Source organism: Cetorhinus maximus, chromosome 5 (genome assembly GCF_964194155.1).
Source record: "Cetorhinus maximus chromosome 5, sCetMax3.hap1.1, whole genome shotgun sequence".
In the NCBI taxonomy this organism is placed as follows: domain Eukaryota; kingdom Metazoa; phylum Chordata; class Chondrichthyes; order Lamniformes; family Cetorhinidae; genus Cetorhinus; species Cetorhinus maximus.
Window position 1 is genome coordinate 148,398,062 of NC_135883.1, and position 17,921 is coordinate 148,415,982.

The 17,921-nt window shown below is 44.1% G+C and overlaps 1 protein-coding gene across 1 annotated transcript in view; it reads left to right on the forward strand.

Moving 5' to 3' along the window:
* The window catches only part of fbln7 (fibulin 7), a 34,908-nt gene extending 25,923 nt beyond the window's left edge, over positions 1-8,985 (forward strand). Inside the window, exons 6-8 of the mRNA XM_078542658.1 lie at positions 2,322-2,459; positions 4,043-4,181; positions 7,660-8,985. Coding sequence (XP_078398784.1) covers positions 2,322-2,459; positions 4,043-4,181; positions 7,660-8,032 — 650 coding nt within the window. The 3' untranslated portion in view covers positions 8,033-8,985. The remainder of the gene's footprint in view (positions 1-2,321; positions 2,460-4,042; positions 4,182-7,659) is intronic.
* The last annotated feature ends 8,936 nt before the right edge of the window (positions 8,986-17,921 follow it).

Consider the following 17,921-nt stretch of genomic DNA (forward strand, 5'->3'; position numbering starts at 1 on the left):
AATTGGTAAATCATGGTTTCCCATTCCATCTGTTCCACCATTGGCATTTCTCTTTCAGCCACTGGACCTGTCCTCCCACTCCCTCCCTGAATTCCCCCATATTGTTGCCTCCCTCTCTTTTCGAAAACCTTTCTCTTTTTTGATAACATCTCTCCGTCCCCTTAATTTTTCCAGCATTTCCACTGCTCTTCAGGTTGGTCTGCACTGTTTTATTCCCAGCTCAGCTCTGAGATTGCTCTATGTAGACCAACAGAAGTGTTGGAGAAGGATGTTGTTAGTTTTTATTTTTGAAAGTATAGCATAAGCCCAGAAGGAAAGGAGCTGCTTTTTTCTTAAATTTATCCATGGGATGTGAGTGTTGATGACAGGGCCAGCATTTGTTGCCCATCCCTAATTGGCCTTAGGCGGTGGCGAGCCACCACCACACTCCTTATCCCAGAATTCTACACCAACCATGTTATTCGAAGGAGGCAGCAGAATTGAAACGCACTTTCCAATGGGTGTTAAGTGAGTTTGATGAGGAAAATGCAGGATGATCATGTGTGGGGAGTAGAAAGAGGGATGAAGACAAGCAGAGGCACAGACATGCCACAGGTCCGGCTGAGCTGATTTGTGATTAAAACTCATTAAAATTAGTGATTAAAGCAAAGGATCCCTCATAAATACTCCGCTAATGACAAGTTACTTGCCTCACTGCGGAAGGCGATGCAATCTAATTTGGGTAGAGTTGCAGGTTCTATGATGGACAGAGTCATGCAATTGGAGACAACATATTGTCCGTCAGGCTGACCTCTGTTCCTAGTCCCTCCCCCTTTTGATAGATCTCAAATATAATCAACTAGAAGCCTCCAATAAAGCCATTAACATTGAACAGAAACTGAACTGGACTAGTCATATAAATACTGTGGCTACGAGAGCAGGTCAGAGGCTAGGAATCCTGTGGTGAGTAACTCACCTCCTGACTCCCCAAAGCCTGTCCACAAGGCGCAAGTCAGGGATGTGATGGAATACTCTCCACCTACCTGGAAGAGTGCAGCTCCAACAACACTTAAGAAGCTTGAAACATCCAGGACAAAGCAGCTCGCTTGAATGGCTCCCCGTCTACAAACATTCGCTCCCTCCACTGCTGATGCACAGTGGCAGCAGTGTGTACCATGTACAAGATGCACTGCAGAAACTCACCATGGCTCCTCAGACAGCGCCTTCCAAACCCAAGATCTCCACTATCTAGAAGGACAAGGGCAGCAAACACACGGGAACACCACCACCTGGAAGTTCCCTTCCAAGCCACTTATCATCCTGACTTGGAAATATCTCACCGTTCCTTCATTGTCGCTGGGTCAAAATCCTGGAACTCCCTCCCTAACAACACTGTGGGTGTACCTATACCACATGGGCTGTAGCGATTCAAGAAGGCAGCTCACCACCATCTTCCCAAGGGCAATCAGCATGGACAATAAATGGCTGGCTTAGCCAGTGATGCCTACATCCCATGAATGAATAAAGAAAAATGTATATGTGCCAATTGAAGATAATTTATGTCCCAGAAGACAAATGGCCAGATCAACTCAGGCCGCATATGTATGGCTTCTGTACACTGATATAAAGTAGAATTGGCTGAAGTCTGGAAAAAAAGATTTTCTGGAAGGATGTTAAGGCTTTTGAGAGGGCGAAGATGAGACTTTTGGTACCAGGGACAGGGAAGTTCAGTTAGGTGGAGTGATTAGAGAAGCTGGTTCCCTTTAGAGCAGTGAAGGAGAAGGAGAGATTTAACAGAGGTGTTCAAAATTATGAAGGATTAACATTATATTCATGAAGAATAAATAAGGAGAAACTGTTCCCAGTAACAGAAGGGCTGGTCACCAAAGGGCATAAATTTAGGACAATTGGCAAAGGAATCAGAGTTAGATGAGAATTTATTTTATGCAGTAAGTTGTTGTAAGCTAAAATGCACTACCTGGAATGGTGGTGGAAGCAGTTTCAACAGCAACTTTCGAAAGAGAATCGAATAAATACTTGCAGGGAAAAATATGAAAGGCCAAGAAGAGCCAGCACAGGCACAATGGGCGGATGCGGTATCATTCTATGATTGTGTGATTCTATAACCTCTTGGGCGGGGAACCACATGTGCTGTTGGAGGAATATTCTTGAGGGCAGGAAGTTGAGAAGCATCTGCCCAAGTGTCTACAAAGTACAAGTTCTTATCAACTGCCAATCTGATAAGGTTTAATTTGTAAATCATGTCCTACAGGACTGCTCTGGCTGCATTTGTCGTGCAGTGAACAGTTGTATTAAAGAAATGCCTTAATTCTTCCACACAGATGTGAATGAGTGCGAGGTTTTCCAACTGGGAGGGCTTGCCAGACTCTGCATGCACACCTGTGTTAACATCCCTGGGTCCTACCGCTGTACTTGTCCTCCTGCATACAAACTTCACAATGATGGCAGGAGCTGTGACGGTAAGTCCCCACATACGGGAGCCACGAGTGAAGCATTCATTTAGCAGCCCATTCTTGAGAATTAGTTAGCAAGGTAGGTCACTTATTGCCCATCATTAGTTGACCTTGAGAAGGTGATAGTGAACCACCTTCATAAACCATGTGTGGTGATGGTGCCTCCACATTGTTGTTCGATGGAGAGATTTGATTCAGCGATGATGAAGGAACGATGATCTCCTGCTAATAGCTAGTAAATATTAACCAGCTTAACAAAGGTTCAAGGCCAGGATTTTTATCATGGTGGGATTTCCCTCCCTGCCATCTGAGGAATCGGCACTGAACACATCTCTGCCGATGCTGCGTACCCCACTGTCATTTAATGCCCCAACAAGTGTGAATTAGTTGGAGGTGGGACTTCTGTCCCTCACTCATCTGATTGACTGGCAGCTCTCTAAGTCCCTGCAGCGCCAGAAGCTGTAGTGGACAGGACTGGGACTGCTCTAAGACCCAGAAGTCCAGGGCCAGCTAAGTGTGGGGTTTTCAGAACAGGGTCGGGAGGTGAAGTGTTGGTGAAGAGGCTAGTGGGGAGGGAGCACTTGCAACGGCCAGACCTTTTGAGGAGTGCCTGATGTTAAAAGGGGGCTGCTGATGGAGGCGCCTCCCCACCCACTTCCTGCCTGAGGCCTAAATCAGGGTTACTTTTCAGGCTTCCCCCTGCCCCTGAACTCCTCGAGCCAGCCTTAAAATTGAGGCTGAGTGGGAAATGGACTCTCTCTCTCTCTGTCCCTCCCTCTGCCTCGCTCTCTCCCTCTTTCTCCAAGTCTCTGACTGTCTGTCTCTCTCTCTCTCTGTCTGTCTCGCTTTCTGTCTCTCTCTCTTTGTCTCTATGTCTCTATTGGCCACTTAAAGGCTTCAGTTAGGGCAAGGATGGGTGTGATGGCCTAGGCCTCTCCCATCCCAGTGTAAAATTGCAGAGAGCTAGGGGTGGGCAGGAGCCCAGTGGGAAAGCCATATGAAAAATTTTACTGCCACCATCACATCCACCCCCCTCCACCCCCTACAAACCCGCCAGTGGGGAAATGTAAATATAAAATTCTGCCCCTTGTAAAACTGGGCAACAGAACACAAGATTTAAGTTTGCAACCATGGCCCTTTTTTTGAATTGGTTTGGGGAATCCAAGTAGAAGAAGCACTATTCAACTTCAAGCCAGTGACCCTGACAGTTTGCAGCGTTTAAATTGAGCTCACAAGTAATCTGTGACAGAGCCAAGTGAGTTCAAGGCACTTCCCTAGAGAGACAAGCGCCCTTAGGCATTTCCCACTGATTGACTCAGGGAAACGTTGGCAAAAGACGAGGAAGACGATTTCAGCCAAGGAGTCCCAAGCTAGGCAAATAGCACGTGTCACATGACGAGGAAGGAGGAAGTACCTACAGGACAAGAGCAAGGTCTTTGTGAAATTTTGTTGCTTTGATTCAACAGGTCAATTAAGTAGCATTAGTGCAGCGATGTTAATTTAGTTGCACTGCTTCAAAAAAATTTCAAATGTTGTATGGTGTGTTCAGAACGTGCTCTCATGTTTTACTTGTGGTCGGGATTTTCCAGATATCGATGAGTGTGCAACATTACAACACAACTGCACAAGAGAGGAGACTTGTATCAACACAGGAGGAGGATTTCAGTGTGTTAATCCACAGTGTCCAGAACCTCATGGAAATGTCAGCTATGTTAAAACGTCACCATTGTAAGTAAAACTGTACCTGTACATGAATTGATCCCTATCAATCTTGCCTCGAAATCCAAAGGTTATGGGTTCAAGCTCCACTCTGGCAACTTAGATGTAGAATCTGGGCTGACACTTCAGCATTGCCCTGTCGGAGCTTCTGTCAGATGAGATGGTAAAGTAAGGCCCCCTTTTCCCCCATCAGAACTATTCTGAGGAAAGGTTATTGACCTGAAATGTTGACTCCATTTCTCTCCGCTGACCTGCATTTTCTGTGGGTTTTTTTGGATTTCCAGGAGCTGGAAATGCTTTTGCTCCATTTTCCTTGTCAGGTAGATGTAGAAAGTCCAGTTGCACTAACCAAAGAAAATTGGTGGGTTCTCTCAATGTCCTAGCCAACCTTCCACCCTCAATTACAATCATTAAACGGGTTAAACATGTGGCTTATTTCATTGTCATTTTTGGGACCTTGCTGTGCTCAAATTGGTTGCCTCATTTCCCTATATTACAATGGTGACTATACTTCAGAAAATTAATTAGTGTTGAAGGATTTTATGCCACCCAGAGATCATGAAAGTTGCTTTATGAATGCAAGTTCTTTCCATGAATTTATGAATTTGTATGTCAATTAATTCCAGTTTAAGTTCTATGCACCACATATTTTCATTCTGTCCTCTAGCCTGACAACTGAATTGCGTATCGCATACTCAGTAAATTTACTCAGTAAGTCAAAATTACAAATTAAATTTCCAGTGCATCTGAGCCTAGTTAGGTGGGTTTAGATTATGGATTTCTGCATCACAGTGATTGACATGTGTATCAGGAATTGGGGAATACTCCTGAAGTAGGATTTCCTCATGTTATCCATTTGTCCATAAATTTACTGAACATTGCACCAACATGGCATTTGAGTTTTAAAGTCAATCAAGGCCATAAATCATACTTGATACCATCTGCGTGGGTGGTCATTGTTCCAGAGCGAGGTCAGCTGCACCATTTGATAATGTAAGTGAGAATCTCACATTATTTCATTTTGCCCCATGCCATTAGGGCCATTCAGCTCCTGATCTCATTACAGCCTTGGTTCAAACATGGACAAAAGAGCTGAACTCCAGAGGTGAGGTGAGAGTGGACTGCCCTTGACATCAAGGCAGCATTTGGCCGAGTGTGGCATCAAGGAGCCCTGGCAACATTGAAGTTAATGGGAATCAGGGAGAAAACTCTGCACTAGTTGGAGTCATACCTAGCACAAAGGAAGATGTTGAGGTCAATCATCTCAGTCCCAGGACATTGCTGCAGAAGTTTGTCAGGGTAGTTTCCTAGGCTTAACCATCTTCAGCTGCTTCATTAAAGTCCTTGCTTCCATCGTAAGGTCAGAAGTGGGGATGTTCACTAATGATTGCAGGTTCAGGACTATTTGAGGCTCCTCAGACACTGAAGCTGTCCATGTCCATATACAGAAAGACCTGGACAACATTCAGGCTTGGGCTGATAAATGGTAAGTAACATTGCGCCACACGAGTGCCAGGCAATGACCATCTCCAACAAGACAGAATCTAACCAAAACCAAAAATTGCTGGAAAAACTCAGGAGGTTTGGCAGCATCTGTGGAGAGAAAGACAGAGTTAACGTTTCGAGTCCGTATGACTCTTCTTCAGGACTAAAGAGAAGTAAAAATGTGGTGAAGTATATACTGTTTAAGGGGGGGTGGCACAGGTGAAGCTGGATGGAAGGCCAGTGATAAGTGGAGGCAAAAGAGAGATTGCAAAAGATGTCATAAACAAAAGGTCGAAGGGGTGTTGATGGTGGTGGTACTGGCTAAAGGAGGTGCTAATGGTGACATTAAGAGTAGAAAGCAGGATGAACAAGTGACATATGGCCCTAGTGGGGGTGGAGAGTGGGGAGGGGACAGTGTGGGAAAAAAAGATCGAAATAGGCTAAAAGGTGGGGATAAAACAATGGATGGAAATAAATTAAAAATAATAATAATAGAAATAGGTGGGGAAAAATATATATATATATAAAAATTAAAAAATAAGTATTTGAAAAAGAGGATCAAAAAGGGGTGAGGATTGAGGAGAGAGTTCATGATCTGAAGTTGTTGAACTCAATGTTAAGTCCGGAAGGCTGTAAAGTGCCTAATCGGAAGATGAGGTGCTGTTCCTCCGGTTTGAAATGAGCTTCACTGGAACATTGCAGCAGGCCAAGGACGGACATGTGGGCATGAGAGCAGGGTGGCGTGTTGAAATGGCAAGCGACAGGAAGTCTGGGTCATGCTTGCAGATAGACTGAAGGTGTTCCGCAAAGCAGTCACCCAGTCTGCGTTTGTCTCTCCAGTGTAGAGGAGACCACATTGGGAGCAGTGAATGCAGTAGACCAAATTGAGGGAAATGCAAGGAGTGAAAGGAATGTTTGGGCCCTTGGACGGTGAGGAGGGGGGAAGGGGCAGGTGTTGCACCTTCTGCGGTTGCATGGGAAGGTGCTGTGGGAGGGGGTTGAGGTGTTGGGGGTGATGGAGGAGTGGACTAGGGTGTACCGGAGGGAACGGTCCCTATGGAATGCCGACAGTGGGGGTAAAGGGAAGATGTGTTTGGTTCCAGGGGTGGTGGCCAGGAAAATGGAGTTGAAGCTCAAGATCAGCCATGATTGTATTGAATGGAGGAGCAGGCTCGATGGGCTGCATGGTCTATTCCTGCTTCCTATTCCTGAGCCTGTTCTTGTGCTCGCTTAGAAGGACAAAGGCAGCAGGTGCATGGGAACATCATCACTTGTAAGATCCCCACCAAGCCACTCACCATCCTCACTTGGAAATATATCGCCGTTCCTTCACTGTCACTGGATCAAAATCCTGGAACTCCCTCCCTAACAGCACCGTGGGTGTACCTACACCACATGGACTGCAGCGGTTCAAGAAGGCAGCTCACCACCACCTTCTCAAGGGCAATTAGGATGGGCAACAAATGCTGGCCTCGCCAGTGATGCCCACATCCCATGAAATAATAAAAAGAAACTCTCAACCTTGGCCTCGTTGCTCTGATGAGTTGCTGAGTGGAGGCCAGACAAATGATGAAGAGGCATTGCACAAACCCTTGACAGCCAGCTGAAATGTGGTATTGGCTAAGACCTGGGAGCGGGTTGCACCCCTCACTGCACACCCACCCTCCCATGCTCTTTTAACAGCAAATTTGGCTAAGCCAGGAGAGCTATATGTGCAGGAAAAGATTCGGGGATATCATAGTCTTATTTTTAAAAAAGCAAAACAAAAAACAATACACTGTCAGTATTTATACTATAAATACATTTAAATAGGAGCTAGATAGACTCGGACAAAGAAATAGACGGTTATGCTGATAGGGTGATACACAGGTATGGTGGGAGAAGACTTATGTGGAGCATAAAAACAGATTTAGATCAACTGAGCCAAATAGTCTGTTTCTGTAATTCCATGTATATATTTTTTAAAAGGTCACAGTATATCTTCTGATTTTCTTGTTTCCAGTCAATGCGAACGTCACCCTTGCCCTATGAACAGCAAATCCTGTCATCATGCTGCAAAGACCATCTCCTTTCATTACCTGTCCTTGCCCTCAAAACTGAAACCCCCAGTCACCTTGTTCCGGATGGCCACAGCTGCTGCTCCCGGAAGGCCTGGACCAGACAGCCTGCGGTTTGGCATTGCAGGAGGAAGCAACCAGGGGCAGTTTGTAGTCCAACGATCTGACAGACAGACGGGTGAGCTCATTCTTGTTCAGTCTTTGAATGGACCTTGCATCGTAGAAGTGGATGTGGACATGTCTGAATACCTCGATCGCACTTTCCAGGCCAAGCATATGTCAAAGGTTACACTTTTTATCTCGGCCAATGGATTTTGAGAAAATATTCAGAGACCACTGATGTTTGGCTCATGGGATTCGTTTGAATTGTGACTTTTATTGTGAGAGATAATGAATTAGCAGCTAGCGAGAAAGATACTTTATCAGAGTCCAAATGCCACAATGTAATGGTCAGAAAGTGTTACCACGTACAATTTAGACTGAATCCTATCTATTACCTGTTACTCTTTAATTGTATATTCAGTGTTGTGCTATGATCAGCTGACTTCACCAAATTCTGTCATTGTAGATAGCGCAACTCTTTTAGAATTTGTGTAAGCCTCCCTATTTATCATACATTGCTTATTGGCCATAGATCTGAATACCATGTGTCTCTGGTTTCCTTGTTCATTATTGATCTCATGTTTGCCACACATCCTATTCACCATTAAGTGTCCCATGTTCCATGGAATCTCCATCAATCAATTGGAATATATCCTGAAAGGAAATGAGGATACCACTCAACCAAGTCAACGTTGCACACAGCAACCGAACACCGAAGAAAACCAAACCCTGGCCTGATATTTACTCCCATTCCTTACAAACAGCTCCAATAATTTGGCTTTTCTTTAATCTTGGGCTATTTGCTACAAACAAGTTAATCTACTATTGTGTATTGTACAACACAATGCAGTGTTTAATCTCCATCAGGCACTTAATAAAAGCAGTGGGGTACAATGAGAAAAATAATCACGACTCCCGGACAAGATGCAAAAAGAAAATTCACTCATTGACCATCACTAAACTGCCTGACTTTATTAGAACAGTAGAACAATATAATGGTCTGATGCTGTTAGTTTTTTTACTATATTTTCAAGAGCTGGTAGCCAGAAGTTATTTGTGGGATTATAGCTTTGCACAGGAAGTTCTAAAAAGGTTTCTTATAGAAGGTCTTAACTCCTGTGCCAGGCATTGTTTATTCCAATTGTTTTTAATAAAAATATTTCACACTACACTTGGTACTGCGTTGCACTGTTGGCTGCACAATAAACACTTGCAGTCGCAGACAATTTTCCCATTCGTGTCACGGCAATCTTAACTTTATTAAGTACACAAGCTGGAAATCACCTGAAGTCATCTCCTGATCCATCATTGTCAGGAAATCAGCCAAGGTTATGGTGGTCAATGGAATAATCCCTAGGAAATTCCCGGCAATAGACGGCAACCCATTTCGGCAAAAGACCACAGAGGTTTTATTACACTGTGCCTGGGGAAGAAACAGTAAATATCAAGCGGAATGGCACTAGGATTTTCCTGGAGTCCCCAGGAATGAAAAATAAATCACCAAGACACAGCAAGCAACCCATTAAATGTCTTTTTTCATTTTTTCGAATACATTCATTTTTTTTTTAATACTTCCATTTATTAGTTGTAAAAAATATTGGAGATGGGAGAAAAGGATCTTTGACTGACAGTCAAAAATCTGTTTGCTTTCCTTTTTGGAAAGTAGTACAACTTGAGAGTGACCATAGTGGCAGTGTAGTGGGATAGGGCAGTTGGAATCAAGAAGTCACGTGACAAAACCTTCAGGAATATGTCCAAGCACCACAAAGAAAAGAAATTTGCACTATACATATGAATTAGTAGAAGGAATAGGCCACTTGGCCCTCCAAGCCCACTCCACCATTCAATAAGATCATTGCTGATCTGATTTTAACTTCAAGTCCACATTCTTGCCTACCCCCGATAACCTTTCACCCCCTTGCTTATCCAGAATCTATCTACCTCTGCCTTAAAAATATTCAAAGGTTCTGCCTCACCGCCTTTTGAGGAAGAGAATTCCAAAGACAATTAGACAACCTACCAACAGTAGGTTGGTCAACATAGAGAACAGTGAAGCAGCAGCCAATGGATTATTTCATTAAAAATTCAATATTATTGAGCGGTGTTCTCATGGTGAGTCACGAGTGAGAGCGAATTTCCTTGGCGTTTTTTCCCACTCTATTGGCAGAGATTTGGTAAAGCTTATGGGGTAGCAGAGAGGGAGAAGACCCTGACAAGATTCAACCCCAATATTTTGGGTTTAACAATGAGTGAAAGGTGAATCCCAATGACTTTCACCAGGAAGTTACCTTAATAGTACGGAATTAAACTGTTGTTTCAGAGGGTCCATTTGCTTCCACTGCATTTTTAACCAGGGTGTCAGCTGTTGATCAGTGGATTGCATTCTCACCTCTGAGTCACAAAAGTATGGGTTCAAGTACCACTCCAGAAACTTGAGCATAATGATGTTTGAATGTTTCCCTGTCTGTCCTCTTATGTGGGACCTTGCTGTGCACAAATTGGCTGCTTTGTTTCCTACATTACAACAGTGACTACATATCAAAAATATTTAATTGCTTGTAAAACACTTGGGACATCCTGAGATTGCGAAAAGTGCTCCACACGAGCAGGTTTTTCTTTTTTGACCAGTGCAGCAGCTTAGGTTGCCGTTTGTCCTTCGATATTGAAAAAGACAGGTAGCATATCATCTCAGTAACCGAAATACGAAATGATAGTACTTACATTAGAGTTTGATTAAGTGACTGAAACTTGCCCAGAGTTTTCCTCACCTTCTCTTACCCTGCGCACTCCCCCCCACCCACCTCCCCACCTCTTTTCCCCATGACATCTGAATCCAGCGGCAAAGTGAAGTTAGATGTCTGGAGATGGGGAGGTCCGCGATGGATGGCCTGCAGTATCTGATGCAGCCAAACCAAATATTTGTGCTTTCTACAAAGACTACTATGCCTTCATAGCTAGAGATCTCATTGCTCTTCCAATTCTGGCTTCTTGCACATCCCTGATTTTCATCAACCCACCATTGGTGACTGTGCCTTCAGCTGACTACACCATAAATCCTGATATTCTCTCCCTAAACCTATCCATCTCTCTTCCTCTCATTCTTTAAGATGCTTTTTAAAACCTACCAAGTTTTTGGTCATCTGTCCTATATTTCCTTATGTGCCTCAATGTCAAATTTGGTCTGACACCATGCCTTTGAAACATCCTGGAATGTTTTACTAGATTAAAAGTGCTATATAAATGTAAGTTGGTATTGTTTTTTTGCTGCACATGCAACTACTTGGAACCACAGGTGAGAGATGGGCAGGCAGAGATGACCAAGTCAGAGGCATTACTTCTTCTGCTAAATGCTACGCCCCAATAGTTTTGCTGCTAAGTCCAGACACAACTGGATTTAAAAAATCAACAAAAGTATTTAGTTGGACAAAAGGGGAGTCGTTTTTTTTTATTCATTCATGGGGTGTGGATGTCACTGCCTAGGCCAGCACTTATTGCCCATCCCTAATTGCCCTTGTTCAGAGGGCATTCAAGAGTCAACCACATTGCTGTAGGTCTGGAGTCACATGTAGGCCAGACCAGGTCAGGACAGCAAATTTCATGACATTACTGAACCGGATGAGTTTTTACAACAATCAGCAATGGTTTCATGGTCATCATTAGACTTTTAATTCCAGATTTTTATTAAATTCAAATTTCACCTGTGGATGGGATTTGAACCCAGATCCCCAGAGCATTACACTGGGTCCCTGGAACACTAGTCCAGTGACAACACCACTATGCCACCACCTCCCTTGTTGTCAACAAAGCCAGCCCAGGTCATATGTTATGCTGTGGGCAGTCCAATGTACTGATGTGAAGATTTGTGGTTCCACCTATGTCAGGAACATTTACTCAATATGCAATCAATCATAGTAACTTGAATCAAATAAGCACTTAATACACTATCTTCAGTTACTGGCAGTCACGTTGCCAATGCTACCCAATAGCAACTTGTAGTTATATAACACTTCTGATGTAATAAAACATTCCAAGATATTTCATAGGTGTGTAATCAGACCAATTTGACACTGAGCCACGTAAGGAAATATTAGGAAAGATGGCCAAAAGCTTGGTCAATGTAAAGTTTTATAGAACATCTTAAAGAATGAGAAGTAGAGAGGCCGATAGGTTTAGGGTCCAGGATTATGCTTTTTTTATTCATTCATGGGATGTGAGTGTTGCTGGCTGGGCCAGCATTTATTACAGTCCATGTGGTGTAGGTACACCTACTGTGCTGTTAGGAAGAGAGTTCCAGGATTTTGACCCAGCGACAGTGAAGGAACAGTGATAAATTTCCAATTCAGGATGGTGTGTGGCTTGGAGGGGAACTTGCAGATGGTGGTGTTCCCATCTATCTGCTGCCCTTGTCCTTCTAGGTGGTAAAGATCACAAGTTTGGGAGGTGCTGTCGAAGCAGCCTTGGTGAGTTGAATAATTATGTACTTTCTTTTGCAGAATTGTTGAGGAAAAATATTGGAATTATAGAATAATACAGCATAGATTGAGGCCATCCAGCCCATCAATCCTGTGCCTGTGCTTTGGTTCTAAACATTGTGCTGATTAGCAAGTATGCAGGTGTCCTTATTTTCAAAATGCTTAATGTATGCACCGTAGAAATTTCCCAATGATATTAAAGCACCAAGTGAGGTTATGATCAGCTCCTAATCAGCTGCAACATCGCTAAGAATTCCCCCCCCCACACCCCCCACTCCCTACACACCAGCATTCACTTGATAGTCGTACAATCTAAATTCCCATTTCATTTCAAAATGCTCTCACTTGGAATAGAGTGCAACTTCAGTAACTGGACTGTGTTTCTCAGTTCTGCTTACATTAGGACAGTCACAGGACGAAAAATGTGATGACAGGGCTGTGCTGGACTTCCAAAGTCAAGTCTCAGAATGGATTAAGAACATTTGTAAGGAGAAGAAAATAGGTCACATTACGTATAGGAGTGACACTGCAGTTTTCTGGTTGAGTAGGAAGTCTGCAGGAAGACTTGACTAATAGCTGGGACTCACATGCCAGGCCATCACATTATAGACCTGCAGAGCGAGATTTGGGACAGTCATCCGACTTCACTCAGCAGAGAAGCAGTCACATCATCAGAAGCCGAGGGAAGGGGTGGAGAGGAGCTCCCAGCAGTCGCTGAAACATTCAATCCGTCCGGAGCTGCAGCAGGCAATGGCAGCACCTCTCGCTGTTCGCGTGCACTTTTCTCAGTTCAGGGCACTGTGCGGCCAGTGCACGCAGGTTAACGTGAGGCTGCAGCGGGTTTTGTGACAGGCATAGATTTGGTAGAATGGGAGGTCTTTTTCACCCATTTCCCACAGTGACAGAGAAATGGCTCCATCACGGGGACAGAGCTTGCAAGCATTCAATCCCAGAGATAGAATGGTTTCTTGGCCCATTGGAGGCTGGATAAAGAATGCCCCATTCTATTCTTTCACAAACCTATTATTGCCCGTTGCTGACCTGTTTGTCCCATGTTTAGCTCATAAAAGGGCTTGGTACATTGAAGGCAGACCCTAGTTCGTAATTTGCATGTATCCATGGTTTTGGTGTGTCTCTTGCATGCTTTAAGATGTAAATTATCTGTGTCCATTTTTTCCAGGTGTCTTTTATTTCGGAATATCCATTTAAACCTGGGTGAGATGGTGGCGTGGTGGTAATATCACTGGAGTAATCCAGCAGGGCCCAGCTAATGCTTCTAAGTGACGTGGGTTCACATCCCATCATGGTAGCTGGTGGAATTTAAATTCAATTAATAAAGTCTTGCTTTGAAAGCTAGGCCCAGTAATAGTGACTATGAAAGTACCATTGATTGTTATAAAAACCCATCTGGTTCACTAATATCCTGTAAGGAAAATAATCTGCTGTCTTTACCTAGTCTGGCCTATATGTGACTCCATATTAATGTGTTTGACTGTTAATTGCTCTCTGAAATGGTCTCACAAGCCACTCAGTTGGAGGGCAGTTAGGGATGGGTAACAAATACTGACCTTGCCAGTGACATCCACACCCCATGAAAGAATAAATTTTAAAAAGGCAAGTTTTGCTGTGGTGTCATCAGCTAACTTGGTTCAGAGTTCACAATGTCTGGAACTTGTCAAATGTAAACCAGAAATGTTTGTCTGTAAATCACCTAAGAAGCTACTTCTAACATTTTCTTGTCTAAATAAGTGATGGACCTTCAAAACAAAACCTTTCTATCAGAGATAACTAGAAAGCAGCCCAAATTCCTTGGAACCCTTCACTCTCCTTTGAGGTGCTGTATATTATGACTTTAAATCATTACTTATGTGATCCCTGTGTTAGTCCGCTCCATACCAGCTGCATTAAAAATGAAATAACACTGGCCAGAGTCCAAGAGCAAACTATTCATAAAGTTCTGAACCACATGCCTAGACATGGAAAGGTTGTTTACACTAGTAAGCTTTGAGCATGCTTCACTTACATGGCTACATTCAGAGAATATGCTTACAGACCCTTTTTTAGCTGTTATTAAGTTCTGAAAGACCACTTTAAACCTGCTGTCAGGTGTCAAATCAGAGGGGTGAAATCAGCCTTTGACATCTATTGAAGTTATTGGGAAAGACAATTGGGTGTGTCCTAAAATGGACAGCTGATTCACTATATATATTTTCTGAGAAGCACTAACTTACCTTCATATACTTTCCAATACAGCTCATTATCTCTGCACCAATGACGACTCTTCATAGAGCTGTATACTGCAGTGCCAATTCCCTGCCCTTCGTATTGCCATATTCTTCCCTTTCAAATACTTACCTAATTCCCTTTAAAATGGTGGATAGTTTTGAACCATGACAACTTTTCTCTTTCCTAAGTAAGTTTTAACTAGTATGAATAAGCCTTTCCTTGTATTTCTTTGGTAGCCTATTATAAGCATCCCAAAGTACATTACATGCAACCAATTGCTTTGAAATGCAGTCGCTCCTGTTCTGTAGGGCTACTGGCCAAAAGCAATTTCACCCCTATCTCACTATTTCAAATCTCTTATCATTCATCCTCCATAAATTACAATTCATCCTTCCCTTCACATAGTCCCACTCGCCCATCACCTGCATCATCACAAATCTATATTGGTTCTCTATCCCCTAGTGCATTCAGTTAAACTCATTGTCCTCATCATATATTCCTCCATGACCTCTGACCCCTCATCTATTGACCCCCCCCAAGCCAATCCAAAACCCTGCCATTGGTGTCAAAGCTACCTTTTTGATATATTATTTATTCATTCACAGGTTGTAGGCATTACTGGCAAGGCCAGCAGTTATTGCCCATCCCCAACTGCTCTTGAGAAGGCATGTTGATGAGCCACTCTTTTGAACTTCCACAGTCCGTGTGGTATGGTTACAACTACAGTACTTTTATGGAGGGAGTTCCAGGATGTAGCAATAATGAAGGAATGAAAATATAGTTCTAAGTCAGGATGGTGTGTGACTTGGCAGGTGCTGGTATTCCCATGCACCTCTGCCCTTGTTCTTCTAGGTGGTTTGGGAGGTGCTGCTGAAGAAGCCTTGGCGAGTTGCTTCAGTGCATCTTATAGGTGGTACACACTACAAACATGTTGCGCTGGTGGTGGTGGTAGATGGAGTGCCGCTCAAGTAGCTGCTTTGCCCTGGATGGTGTTACACTCCATTACATTCCTGACTATGCCTTGTAGATGGTTGAGTTAGGCTGTTTAGGAAGTGAATCACTTTCTGTAGGATATCCAATCTCTGACCTACTATTGTAGCCACAGTATTTATGTGGCCTGGCCAGTTAAGTTTCTGGTCAGTGATGACCCTCAGGATGTTGGAGATTCAGTGATGGTAATGCCATTGAATATCAACAGGTGGTGGTCAGACTCTCTTGTTGGAGATGGCCATTGCCTACCTCTCTGTGGCCCGAATGTCACTTGCCAATTATCAGCCCTAGCCTGAATGTTGCCCAGGTCTTGCTGCGTGCTGACATAGACTACTTCATCATTTGAAGGGTCATGAATGGAACTGAACACTGTAAAATCATCAGCGAACATTCCCACTTCTGACTTTATGACTGAGTGAACGATGAGCCGCTGAAGATGGTTGGGCCTAAACACTATGCGGAGGAACTCCTGCAGTGATGCCCTGGGGCTGAGATGGTTGACCTCCAACAAACACAGCCATCTTCCTTTGTGACTCAGGGCAGCAGAGAGACTTCCCCCGATCCCAATTGACTTCAGTTTTACTCAGGCTTCTTGATGCCACACTTGGTCAAATGCTGCCGTGAAGTCATGGGCAGTCATTCTCGCCTCACCTTTGGAATTCAGCTCTGCATTGCATGTTTGAACCAGGGTGTTATGAGTCAAGTGGTCCTGGTGGAACCTAAACTGGGCAATGGTGAGCAGGTCATTGGTGAATAAGTGCTTCTTGTTAGCACCAGTGATAACACATCCCATCATTTTGCCGATGATTGACAGTAGATTAATGGAGCAGTAATTGGCTGAATTGGAGTTGGCCTGCTTTTTGTGGACAGAACATTTCAGAGGGCAGTTAAGAGCCAGCCACATTGCTGTGGATCTGGAGATACATGTAGGCCACACCAAGTAAAGACAGCAGATTTCCTGCCCTAAAGGGCATTAGTGAACCAGATGTGTTTTTATGACAGTCAACGATAGCCTCATAATTGCCATTTCTGAGATGAGCTTTCAATTTCGGATTTTTTAATTAACTGAATTTAAATTCCACCAGCTACCATGATGAGATTTGAACCCATGACCCCAGTGCATTTGGCCGGGCCTCTAGACTACTAGTCCAGTGACATTACCACTACCACAGTGACAGTGTGATGACTTAAACTAATGACATGTCGTTGTTCTCCCTTATATTTGCCACCACACAACCAATCGCAGGACCCTGAAGAGCCACCCTGATGACAGAGGACTGCCAGGCTTCAGATGCACCTGCGTCACGCCTGCTCCCTGAACCAGGCACCAGTGCAGGTACCAACACCTTGACCCTCGGCTAGAATGTCAGTGAACAGCAGTGAGGGCACTTCACACTCACTTGAGGAGCAGGCGGAGGCAGAGAGTGCCCAGGGTGCTGGCAGCTGAAGGACTGCTGGAGACTAGGACGATGCTGAGTAGAAGGCAGATGATGAGCCTCTGGAGTCGTCCGTTAGGCGGTAGATGCTGGAAGTCCAGCATGATGTGTGGGAGGATCTGGCAGAGATCCATGGGGGTATGCGTGCCATGGTATCTGTTGCGGAGGAGCCTGTGCAGAGCATGAGCACTGCTTTGACCCTCATGGCCAAGCGCACTGCCTCCTCCATTGAGAGAGTGGCAAGTCTCATGGAGGATGCAGCTCCAGGAACAGAATCAGGGATTCCTGGGGTTGCACTCAGACCTGCAAGCCCTCACACAGGAAATTATCTCGGGTGCTAGTGTGAGAGGTGGATGAGGCACCCAGTATCCCGACTAGGTACCTGTCCATCAATGGCGAGCAGGAGGTCCAGAGCGACCTCATGTTGGCGCACGAGCTGCTTGTTGTCTCTGCAGGCTCCTCTCAGGGCACTCTGGATGACAGCAGCAGCTCCTCCGTCCCTCTGCCAGTGACCGTGGGATCTGATGAGGCTGCGTTGACTGGGGAGATGCCAGCCGTGGCACTGGCCACTCTGTCCCAGGCAGGGCCAGAGGATGACTGTGTCATGAAGAGATTAATGTCTATAATGTTATTGGAAATTATTTTTTAGAATAGAGTTTAGTGGTGTCTGTGTGTGTCTTAATTGGACTAAAGCCAGCTAGTCTGGGTGCTTTGATGTACTGTAGTTTTGAGATGTTAATTGGGTGAACAGTAAGGAGGACAGTCAGGTAAAGTGTTCATTTGCATTTGTTGAATAAACCATTCAAGACTGCAGGTAAAATCTTCCACCTAGCTAGAAGAAGCCAAACAATGTGTTTATTTTTTCAGCTTACTAATAAAATTGGTGCTATAAAAGGAGTTTTATTGTTAGAAGAGCTGACGTTCAAAAGATCTAGTGATACAATGGAAAGTTTACATTCAAAGGGAAAGAATGGAGTTTGT